Source organism: Podarcis cretensis (genome assembly GCF_951804945.1).
Source record: "Podarcis cretensis genome assembly, chromosome: 5".
NCBI classification, from domain to species: Eukaryota; Metazoa; Chordata; class Lepidosauria; order Squamata; family Lacertidae; genus Podarcis; species Podarcis cretensis.
This window is the reverse complement of record NC_137174.1, coordinates 74,308,740-74,321,769: the sequence shown is the minus strand read 5'-3', so window position 1 is coordinate 74,321,769 and position 13,030 is coordinate 74,308,740. Positions and strand designations below refer to the sequence as shown.

General features: G+C 41.1%; 1 protein-coding gene across 1 annotated transcript in view; it reads right to left on the bottom strand.

Moving 5' to 3' along the window:
• ATP1B3 (ATPase Na+/K+ transporting subunit beta 3) overlaps positions 1-13,030 on the bottom strand; it is a 36,150-nt gene that overhangs the window by 16,971 nt on the left and 6,149 nt on the right. Inside the window, exon 2 of the mRNA XM_079978286.1 lies at positions 202-330. Coding sequence (XP_079834412.1) covers positions 202-330 — 129 coding nt within the window. The remainder of the gene's footprint in view (positions 1-201; positions 331-13,030) is intronic.

Below are 13,030 nucleotides of genomic sequence, written 5' to 3'. Positions count from 1 at the left end.
TTATTTCTTTTGCTATTTTAATGCTTATGTGAAGGTCTTCAGATGAGTGGCAGTAACAAGAGCAAAGAAACCTAGAAGTTCAAAGTAATGCTGGCAATGGTAAATGCTTCCAACTTAAGAAAACTGCCTATTATAACAAAAGATCTATTGATGTTTGAGTCTGAATGCAAACTTTATCCAAGAAGAGGAATACACACTTACCTGGACTAGAAATGCGGTCACGATACTTGGGTATATCATCACGCAATGTTTGAAGCATAACCCACATTGTGAATGTAAAGAGTGCAGCTAAGAAGCCATAGAATACAAGATAAAACAGCAGAATTAAGCCTGCAAAAAAGCACACAGGATGTAGAAGTTAGCAATATATTTAATGCATCAATACAATACAATACAACACAACATACAATCATTACTATTAGTATTAAACAGATCAGTTTCCTGCAAAGGCTTAAGTAAAGAGGTACATATTTAACTGATGCTAAAAAGTGAATAATGTTGGTGCCAGCCATACCTCCAAGGGAAAGGAGTTCTACAGTTATGGTGCTCCCACAGAGAAGAGCCTATCTCATATCACCAGACTGCAGAGTTCACTCATCGGCAGGACAGCAAGAAGAGCCTACCATATAGATCTAAGCATATGGGCTAGCTGATGATACAGAGAAATGCATCTTCAGGTATCTGAGTTTTAAGTTGTTTAGGATTTTATAGTTTATGATTAAGACATTTGCAAACAGGCAACCAGTGAAGATGCTATGAAGCTAAACGCAGCTTCTGAATCAAGGGTAGGTCCACAGAGCACATTACAGTAATGTATATAAAATACTACGTCTAGGCTATCCCCACCCAGGAAGGGCATAGCTGGTGAACTAGCATTTACAGAAGTAGTAGTAGTAGTAGTAGTAGCAGCAGCAGCAGCAGCAGCAGCAGCAGCAGCAGCATTGCTACTGATGCTACCTGGCCCTCTAGTTATGCTGCTTACTTCAGCTGAAACCTGACACTCACCATACTGAAATCAGCAGGTAACAACAACATTGCTTGAGCTAACTTTTAATATTCTTTCCCCTAATTCCATACTTGACATTTCAGTTTTTGAAGCTGTATTATTTAGAAATGATTTTGTAGTAGATGCAGAAGAAAAATTTCTGCTACAGCAACATTCCCCGAGTATTGTGCATACCTTACCAACCAACCTGGTGGGCAGAAATAGTTTTGCAATTAAATTAAATGCTATTGTGCAAGATGAACACCAAGTTACAACACTGTTATCTAGCAGCTCTGCCACTTGGTTGCCCCAACTAATGAAACCCTTATGTCAATGGTCCATTGCAGCACTGATGGGAAAACATGAGCAGGTTTTGGGGAACAGAAATGTATAAGGCAGCACCATTACAATTGCAGCCTCCTGCCCCCACTGGACATGCAGTAACCAACACATCTGCAACATATCTATTAGCACACATACAGTGGGGGTAGAGTAAGCTGCCTCCACCATACATGTGTTCTGGAACATATAACAAGGGTTAATATTTAATATGTTGTTTGCTCAATAACTTGTTTAGGGAAACATAAAATTCACAGGGGTAGCCAACATGGTGCCCTCCAGACGTTGCTGGCCTATAACTCCCATGAGCCCTTGTCGTGGACAGTGGTCAGGGATGATGAGAGCTGTAGTCCAACATATGGAAGGCACCACATTGGCTACCTGATCTAGCACATGACTTGAAGAACCAGATATGGTTATTTCCTCTTACAATGCTTTCTTGGCAAAAATTGGTCTTGCCCCCATCCAGCTCCTAATAGCCCTACTGCAGGGAAGAAGGGGAAGTGAGGTACAATGTGGAGCACATGCCTTTTTGTCCACTGGAGGGCTAAAAGAAGCTGGAGGAGGGAATATTTTCATTAGAGAAGATCATATGAGAGAAAGTGCCGCAACTCCATCTAAGGCAACACAGACCTTTATCAGAGATCGTCTACCCACAAAACATACTTAAATATTCAAATCAAGTGTATTTAGGGTAAAGATTCTTAAAAAGCAATGTATTAAAAAGTTTGAAAGAACAAAAAAATGAATTAGGCAGACATAGATTCTACAACACAGAGTCTGATAAAGACAAAGCAAGATGGCCATGCAGCTGTTTCTTGGAGCCTTGAAGGGCTATTATCAGAGACAGCAGAGATAAGATGAGTCGGGTTATTATCTGGCCTTGACTGCTGTTTTCATCACATGCTCTCAATTCCAGGGGGGAAGAAGAACCATAAATGAAAGGAAGTTGATGGTATTGTACTATGGCAACACATATGCTTAATTACTGGCATGTATGTGTGCAGCTGTGTATGACTCTAGTGTGTGTGCACAAGTCTGCAAATGTGCCTAAGCTCCCAAAGAGGTTGGGAGCCCCTGCAATAAACTATAATTAATGTTACCTATGGCTTGTTTATACAAGCCAGCTTGATCACTCATGGTTAACAAGCTGACTTGTTAAAAAATACATTTTGCTGGTGCAGCTGACACAGCCAGCTGTGGTTAATGGAAAAAAGAAACAAAAACCTCCAAACTCTTCCTCATAGCCATTCCAGGGGAAGGCCATAGCTTAGTGGAAGAGCACATGATTTGCATGTAAAAGGCCCCAGGTTCAATTACTGGTTTCTCCAGGTAATGCTGGGAAAGACTGCTGCCTGAAACCCTAGAAAGTCACTCTCAAGTCAATGTTAACAGAACTGAGATAGTTGGACTAATGGTCTGACCTGGTATAAGGAAGTTTCCCATGTTCCTGTGAGAAGCAAGCAGGGTTTAGTATAATGTTCAGCTGCAGCTGTTTGTCAGTCATCCAGGTGGGACAGGAGTACAAGCTCATTCATACACAGCTGCATTATCTCTTACAATCTCCCACCTTCAGATGGCTGCATATTGCTTTAAGTATGTTGTAAGAGCTAGCTAGTGTTGCAAGGGAAAAACTCAAAAGTACCCTAGTTTGGTTTGAAGACATTTGATAGGTTGTGGTGTGTTGTTTCAGCTTGTGCTGTTTAGGTGCCTTGAGTTCTCCCACTGCAAAGTTTTGGAATCTTCACTGCTACACAAGTTTTCACCCTATAGTCTAGCTCAGAGGTTTTCAACCTTTTTGACTCCACGGCTCCCTTGACCAACTACTACATTCTTTCTGTGGCTCCCCTGTGGGGAAACATGCTCTGAGCCTCAGAAGCCCAGTTATGTCATCCATTGCCTGGAAAGCCGGCAGCCTCCCTTGTGGAGCATTCCCCCAGTCTCTTTTGCTCCTCTTCCTGGGAATACTCCAGACAGCCACCGCCTCTCTGAGCTGCCCCCCCCCTAAGAGAAATGTCCCCTCACACCGCCCCACAGGGACCCCTGGGAAGAGAATGCGCCCAGCCTAAGCAGCCCCATGGAGACTAGCCAAAGCTAAACATGAAGCAAACAGCCACACAAGCCTTTGGGGGGGGGGGAGAGATGTGAGAGGGCATCAGAAGAGGGAGGAACAATGGCCAGTGTTGCCCGTGGCACCCCTGACTATCATTCAAGGCAACCCAGGGTGCCACAGCACACTGGCTGAAAACCACTGATCTAGCTAACTCTCTGCTTAAACCACTAGCTGCTGTTCAGCATGGCTCTGGGAGCAGTTTTTTTTTTTTTTTTTTAATAATAATTTTTATTAATTTCCACAAATATAATAAAGAACAATATAAAACAGTATCACATCATACTCATCGGTTCTTACCCTTCTTTCTTTGACTTCCCCATACCTCCCCATCCCTGCATCCTTGTTTAATAATTCTTTAGCAACCCTTAAGTCCATTGTCTTAGTTCCCTTTCGTAAAAGTTTCTTAAGTTTTTTTGTTTACTGCTGCAATTCTTTACTTCTTACCCCCTGACATCCTAACATTCCTCAATTTTGCAATTATTTTTAAGATATATTTTGAAGTTCTTCCAGTCCTCTTCCATTGTCTCTTTCCCCTGGTCCCGGATTCTGCCCGTCATCTCGGCCAGTCCCATAAAGTCAATCACCTTTGTTTGCCATTCTTCCAGAGTAGGTAGTTCTTGCGTCTTCCAATACTTTGCCAGTAGAATTCTTGCTGCTGTAGTGGCATACATAAAGAAAGTCCTATCCTTCCTTGACACCGCTTGGCCCACCATGCCCAAGAGGAAAGCCTCTGGTTTCTTAGGAAAAGTCCACTTAAGGACCTTCTTAATTTCATTATAGATCATTTCCCAGAAAGCTTTAACCTTTGGGCAGGTCCACCAAAGGTGGTAGAAAGTGCCTTCAGTCTCATTACATTTCCAACACTTATTATTAGGCAAATGATAAATTTTTGCAAGCTTGACTGGGGTCATGTACCACCGGTAGATCATTTTCATAATATTTTCTCTTAATGCATTACATGCAGTAAATTTAATACCGGTGGTCCATAACTGTTCCCAGTCAGCAAACATAATATCATGACCGATATCTTGTGCCCATTTAATCATAGCTGATTTCACCGTTTCATCCTGTGTATTCCATTTTAGCAGCAAGTTATACATTTTTGATAAGTTCTTAGTATTGGGTTCCAACAATTCTGTTTCTAATTTTGACTTCTCTTTCTGAAATCCTATTTTCCTGTCCTGTTTAAACGTCTCATTTATTTGATGGTAATGCAACCAATCTCGGACCTTAGGCTTTAGTTTCTCATAACTCTGAAGTTTCACCCTTTCACCATCGTATTCTAAAATCTCATGATATTTTGGCCATTTAGAATCCATATTAAGCTTTTTTACTTCCCTAGCTTCCATTGGTGACACCCACCTAGGGGTTTTACTTTCCAACAAATCTTTGTATCTAATCCAAACGTTATACAATGCTTTCCTTACAATATGGTTTTTAAAGCTTTTATACACCTTTACCTTGTCGTACCATAAGTATGCATGCCAACCAAAACTATTATCGTACCCTTCCAGATCCAAAATGTCAGTGTTCTCAAGAAGTAGCCAGTGTTTCAACCAGCAGAAAGCTGCTGATTCATAATAAAGTCTTAAGTCCGGCAGGGCAAACCCCCCTCTATCCTTTACGTCAGTTAAAATCTTAAATTTAATTCTGGGCTTTTTGCCCTGCCAGACAAATTTTGATATATCTTTCTGCCACTTCTTGAAGCATTCCATCTTGTCCACAATCTGCAACGTCTGGAATAAAAACAACATTCTAGGCAGTACATTCATCTTAATAGTAGCGATTCGGCCTAGCAAGGAAAGTTTCAGCCTTGACCATATTTCCAGATCTTTTTTAACTTCTGACCAACATTTTTCATAATTGTCCTTAAATAAGTTCACATTCTTGGATGTTAAGTTTACCCCCAGGTATTTTACCCTTTTTGTTATCTCCAAGCCTGTTTCATTCTGAAAACTCTCTCTTTCTTCCATTGTTAAATTTTTTTCCAACACTTTCGTTTTTTGTCTATTCAATTTAAAACCTGCTACTCGACCAAATATATCAATTAATTCTAATACTCTTTTAGTACTAGTATCTGGCTGTTGCAAAGTCAATACTAGATCATCTGCAAATGCTCTTAATTTATAATGTCTAACTCCGACCTGAACTCCTTTAACCAACTGGTCCTTTCTAATCATGTTTAACAATACCTCCAGGACTGATATAAAAAGCAAAGGGGATATTGGGCAACCCTGTCGTGTACCTTTTTCTATAGGTATTTCTTCTGTTACCACATTATTTACAAGGCTCTGGGAGCAGTTTACCAAAAAAAAATTAAACATTTTTTGAAAATCCAAACCACCAAGCTGCAGCAAGCCATTCAAAATCCAGCAGAAATCAGAATTAAAAGACCTGGGCAAATAAAATGTCTTCCACAACCAAAAATATGAGGGTATCTCCAGGCAAGCCTCTGTAAAGAGTGTTAAGGCCAAAGTGCCACGACTGAAATGTCCTGTCTCCAGCCATCACCCACTCACTACAGCAAGGGAGGCATACACAAAGCAGGGCCTCTGAGACCCATCTTAATGGTTAGCATACTGACTGTCCTTTCTTTTAGGAAAGCTGTAAGGGAGATCTGATAGATATGTATAGAATTATGGAAGGTGTGGAGAATGTCCATTTAGACTTTCCTCCCTCTCACATAATACCACCTCACCCGAGGCCATCTAATGAAGTTGAATGCTGGAAGCTTCAGGACAAAGCAAAAGAATTACTGTACTTATTTACACGGTGCTTAGTTAAAACTATGGAATTTGCTAAAACAAGCTGTAGGAATGGTAACTAACGTGGGTGGCTTAAAAAAAATTTAATGGTTTTTTGGGCTGTTTTTTTAAAGGTTAAGGCTATCAATGGCTATATCTATATTCCATCCAGTACCAGTTGCTGGGGATCACAGATGTGCTATATAACACAGCTATCCTGATTGTGGGCTTCCCACAGATATCTGGTTGGCAGTGTGAGAACAGAATGCTGAACTAGATAGGCCTTTGGTCTAGTCCAGAAGGGCTCTTCTTACGTAGCATTTGTCATGACGGAGCAGCAGTACGCACCTATAATTCATAACCCAACACACACCACTTACAGTCATTCAAATTTCTCATTAATGCTTATGGTTAAAGGGGCTGCTTCCTGAAGTTTCCGGGAGTTATCAATGACAGCAAAACTAACAGTGGCAGCCTCTGAAGGTTTTCCTAATTACACTTTGAATGTCATTCAAATAGTCAGAACAGGTGTGATACTTGCCCTCACTTCTCATTCTTCAATGGAACTGATGGGGCTAGTACAGAATTTAATATTTAATCATTCCTATTAGTTCTTCTCTTTGGATACTGAAGCTTTTGTAAGACAGGGATATAAAGAATTGGAGATTTAAGTAACTGAAGAGCCTGAAATAGCAACTACTGGATAGCCAACATGATGGCCTCTAGTTGATGGTTGATCTAACTGATCATCTTTCCCGATTACTGGTCATGCTAGCTGAGGCAGGCAACGCATATACTATTGCTGACGGCAAAATGTATGCAACATTAGTTCAGAGAGGGAAGGAAAATTAGGTGGAATTCGTTCTTCGCATTTTGAAATCGACAAGTTAACTAATATGTAACTGTTGCATTTATTGTTACTGATTGTTAGTGGGAAACTAACACAGTCTTCCTGCCCCCCAAACATCCATACACAATTCCCTCCCACAAACTCCTAACAGCTTTCCATAAACACTTCTCTCTACCGTCCTAAATTATTCAACTCCTTTGCCTCAGGCAGATGGTCTGTTCTTCGCACTCACCCCTAATCATGCCTTTAGTAGTAGTAGTAAGGTAAAGGGACCCCTGACCATTAGGTCCAGTCGTGACTGACTCTGGGGTTGCGGCGCTCATCTCGCTTTACTGACCAAGGGAGCCGGCGTACAGCTTCCGTGGCCAGCATGACTAAGCCGCTTCTGGCAAACCAGAGCAGCGCACGGAAACACCATTTACCTTCCCGCCGGAGCGGTACCTATTTATCTACTTGCACTTCGATGTGCTTTCAAACTGCTAGGTTGGCAGGAGCAGGGACTGAGCAACAGGCGCTCACCCCGTCGCGGGGATTCGAACCGCCAACCTTCTGATCGGCAAGTCCTAGGCTCTGTGATTTAACCCACAGTACCACCCACGTCCCTAGTACTAGTAGTAATATTTACTATTATTATTATTTTATTATTTATACCCCGCACATCTGGCTGGGTTTCCCCAGCCACACTGGCCGGCTTACAGCATATCTAAAAACATAATAAAAACATCAAGTGTTAAAAACATGCCTGGCTACAGCCCAACAGGAACCATTTTTAATACTAAGGCGAAAAGGCCAGTAAACATAGTGTTTCCTTCCACAAAAGCCCACTCCAGATTCCGCTCTCTGCCTCCAACTCTCTTTTAAAAAAGCATTTTTACCCTGCTCTTTAACTGAAAATGCTCCTAGAGAAGCTTAAAAAAATCAGAAGTAAGGTTGTAAGGCAGGTGGCAAGGACTACCTGAAAGACATGACACAAGGAAAAGAGGATAGGAATGAAGGGGGGGGGGGGAGAGAAGCAAACTCAAGCACCAGTTCTTTAAGTTCTTTAAAATCAGCCTCAATGCAGAATACAGCATCTTGCAACTTCCTTTTCTTTCCTAGAGAAAAAGGGGAGAAGAGAAGCAACAGCATTCTGCTCTAAGCCCAGGGCTTCAGGAAAGGGAGGAGGTTTATGACAGGAAAGAACAGCAGAAAAAAGCAGGCATGAGAAGGATATAAAATGGTACAAGCCGCTCCTCTGTAGGATTGTGGGGATATTTCTGATGCTCTAACATACCAGCAGTTGCTTTTTTTAAAAGGCAGGGCTGTGTACCTCAGCAACTTGCTGGAGGTTGATCTTGAACTTCTGAACAGCAGAATGAAATGCACAATCTCCATGGTAACTGTGGTTGTGCAATGAGCAGTCTCAGGCTGGTCAAGATATTTTTGTTCATTTCCCTCTTTTTCCTCAAGTTCACAAACTACTATCTTTCTGAATACCAGCTGAATCTGCAAAATTTGCCAAAATCCTCAGCTTGTCTGTGGTGGCCCTCTTTCACTGCTGTGTTGGGAAAAGTTCACTATTGGATACAGCAATGAAATAATGATGGCTCTTGCATAGGTTGTAAAGCATCTCTCATGAAAGCTCACTTTTCTAGACATATAGTAAACAGTGAAGTAACTGTACTTATAAACGGGACTGCAAGATAAGTGTATGTTTAAACTTTAAAGTAATTTTAAAAGCTGGCTTTATAGGTCAGAAGCATCGCCATGAATTGTGTTTAGAAGCAAACTAACGGTCCCTAAGCTCTTTATGATCTACATGCAACAATCCAAGGAAATTACCAATGTATGAACAACAATGCCAAGATCCTTGGCCTCAGGAAGGCACACTGCAACTCAGACGTTGACCATGCAACTCTTCTGGACACAGTTATCTGTGTATCTACAATAAAAAAATATTGTTGCTTGCAAACTCCCCACTTCAAGGGAAATGTGACAACCCCCCCACCAAGCCAAAACAAGCAAAACAAGGGGAGAGATTAACAACAGGAAAATAAGAGGAAAGGCTGCATTTTGAAATGGAGCATACATAGCTCCACTGCTATCCAGACTGGATGGTCAGCTTTATTAAGTAGATGTTAAGACTTTCCAGAGGATAGCCATGTTAGTCTGTTGAAACAAAAAGTTTTGTGAAACCTTGAAGGCAAATAGATCGTGGACTAAGCTTTTGCGGACTACAGCAACCGATAATGTGGATGTGGATGTAGTCCTAGTCTTTAAGGTGCCACGAGATACTCTGCAGTGCACTTTCATTCCCTACCAGCAAATGTTTGGGCTTGCATTCTTCGGCAGGCAGTTTCAACAAGAACGTGAAGAGTTTTGCATTGACTGCAGAACAATGAAAACACCAGTATCCTATGGATATATGTAATTAATGATAAAAAGTCATGAAGATCTATTAATTGGTTTTATCAGTTCTTAGGAACACACGATTTTTTTTTGGGGGGGGGAATCCACTGCCCTAAAAAGACTGAGATTTAATTTAGCATGTTCAACGTTGGCTAAGTAGGGGGGGGGATTGCTTTGAAGTGTGCCAGGTTAATTTTACATGCTGGATAGGTCTGAAAAAATAGAGTATTGGAACAGAAATATTTGAGAGAGAGAGAGAGAGAGAGAGAGAGAGAGAGAGAGAGAGAGAGAGAGATATCTCATGCTTAATGTGGATTCAATGTTACATTCAAACAAAATCAGAACTTTAGTTATTTTTACTGAAATCCTTGTAAGCAATAGCATACTTTCCCTATATTAGTTAGCAAAGGAAAAAATGAGACACTGAAAACTGTTAACATAGCAATTCTAGTTTGCTTGAGGAGGTATGCATGTTGGTGTGTACTTCCTAGGAATCACCTGCATTTTTAAAAATAGATTTGACTGTTATTGCATCCATGAAATACTTTGACATGTTACTTAGTTAAGCTACTAATTTTGTATGACAAATCATTTCTCAAAATGGATGCTTTCATGCAGTGAAGTACAGAAGACAAATCACTGCTTACTATGTAACTGGGCTGAATCCATCATCATGTGAATGTGCTCAGCTTATGCAACCTTCCTTTCCTCCCTCTTACAGTTCCTCACAGCCCCACCCCCAAATCTGCTCTATAGGGTCTCTTAAACCTCTGGAGTGGAGGTGAGGGGCTCCGGTGGCAGGGGAGTGATGGGAGAAGAGGAATGAAAGTCCCACGGCAGAAGCAGAACTCTGTTCCACTAATGCACAGACACCAATGGAAACAATCTTTGTGGGATAGCATCATCAACTGACCAGGGACTCCACAATCAGAGAATAATCTGAATTAAATAAACCATCTTAACTAGGATGCAAGTTCTCAAATTGTGGCTAGGAAAGTGTTTTCTACAGAATGTAGAAGCAAAGATACTGTACATATTGTTACAGAAAACAAACATATATACAGTTGTAAGATTTTTGGATGATGCTAACAGCAAACAAGTGACAATCATTTTTATTATATATTGTATCATGCCAGTTCCCAACGTTCTGAAATAACTTCCACTATTCCATCATAATATATAAAACCAGTAAGTAAATATACCAACACAGAATACAAGCCAACATAGGCTGAAAATAATAATCTGAAAGGCATGGAAAGGGCCTGTCACCAGCCAGGTTAATTAAGAAATGACTAGGAGCTTCACAGATAGGAGCAAACTTCTTTTAAAACGGCTAGGATCCTCTTCAGTCCCTATCTGTATCAGTTTCAGTTAATTTCTATGGGGGAAAAGTAAAGCACAATGTTGTTGTGGGAGCTTCCCTGATAAAACACCCGACCACAAGCTAGGTTCAAATCAAAGGGTAAAAGAAACCAGCATTTTCCCAATAAAGCACATGTGCATGTGTGCATATGCACAGACAGAATGCTCCTGGAGGCCATGGCTGGTTCAAGGAATTGATCTGGAATGGATAAATGTTCTTTCAAGCCAAGATAATAGATTCAACAATGAACAAGAAGATGGGAGACCCACCTAAACTTTTCCCCTTCCTATACATCACTGAGCTTCTTGCAGCATAATTTCCAGCAAGCAAAGTAAATGGAGACAGAAAGACCACACTAGCCTTGTATTTAACAATCTGACTGGGTAGTGGAACCTCGTGTTACGTACCGTCCTCCTTGCGAACGCTGCAGGTTATGTGCTCCACTAACCCGGAAGTAGATGCCCCTTGTTGTGAACTTTGCCCCAGGATGCGAGCAGAAGTTGCACACCGGCAGCAGCGGGAGGCACCATTAGTGAAAGCACACCTCATGTTACGAGCAGTTTAGGGTTACAAACGGACCTCCAGAACTGAACGGATGAATTTTGTAACCGGAGGTACCACTGTATGACTAGGAATTCAATGCAGGTGACAGAATGGGAAGGACAGATCACTCCATACCCTCTGTCAGTCCACCTGGCCCCTGCTGGTAACCCGTTCCTCAGCTTTATTCCCTTGCCCCCCAGTCTGTTTGTTAATAGGCATTTTAAACTACTCTGCTAATAGGCTAGTATCCTGCATTTTGATACTAGTCACAGAAACAGCCAGTAAGGACACATGGACATCTAGTCCCCTAGCAGGCTAGTAAAAAAAGAATAGAAAAGACTGCAGGCGAGTAATTTTTGCAGGCTTGTTTACAAGGCTGTATCACACATTTCCCAAACTCATACAAGATTCCTGAAAGACTAGTGATCAGTGCTGCCAACCAGTATGCTACAATAGGCAGAGAATTTGGAGCTGGTACATATCAATGCCATTTTCCTCTCAATAATCATAGTAGCTGAGCTGAAATGCTGCCTTTGCTCTGACACCCTTTCACCTTAAGCAATACTTCCCCCAAAAGTCATTAAAACCCAATATAACAGCTTTGGCATCTTTCCAGATGAGTTTATTGGACAGGGAACATGCAGTCTTTACAACTCCATAACTTTACAAATGCCCTAGGTTGGGTACAAATGCCCTTCCCCAGTCAATTAACTATAAGGAAGTTACCTTTCCCATGATCTAGCCTCGAGAGTAGAAAAAAAAAGGTATTTAAAGCAGCAACTCAAATCACCATGAGAACCACCATTTAAATCAAGTTCCCTCTTTATAACTCAGGTATTTCCTAACCAAAGTGCACTTTAACGGGCTATAATAATTCAGACACTGATATACAGATAGTTTATACTATCTAGGAATTACTTTTTTAAAAATCACCTTTTTTGTTTATACATGCCTTTTGGCATGCAGTAATTGCTGTTTAGAGATAAGAACAAGGGCACCAAGCAAAAACATTTGCATGGAATTGATATATACATAGATATTTCCAAAAACAAGTGCTGGGAATTTAATGGACAGATCAATATCTTTCTGCAAGATGTAAGACCGCCATTCAAAAGTAACACTTCATTAATCATTTTTGGACAGCAAACTTCCCATTAATTTGTAGGTAGTTTACTTGCAGACATTTATTTTCCCGGCTTCTAGCCTGAGATGAACCCACAGGGAATGTGCCCTCCAAGCCCAGCTCCCTATACACTCACTTTAGGCTTCAGGTTGGCCTTATGTTTTCCTTCAGCCAGTTCACATTTCTATCCCTGGGGAACTGAAGGCTCATGCCTGTGCAGCACTCAGCACCCTTCAATTTTTGGTAGATGAAGGAAGCAGCATTTGTTCCAATGATTGGCTGGTAGACTAATTAATAACTTGAAAAGTAAGCACACTGAATAGGTCAAGCACTGGGCAATATCAACACTGTAGGAACTCAAAAGATAATGCTGATGAGGCACAGGAAGTTATTTCAAGAAGTCAAGTACACTACATGTAACTTGCAAGTTTCCGGCTCCCAATATTAACCACATTATGAACCACAATATTAGTCGCACCTGCTGTGCAAATTCCTGATTGGTCTAAAACATTTATCTTGGTGTGTTAACTGGCTTGATCATCCCTTCAAAAATAATCAATAAGCTGTCACAGGCAGTTTAAA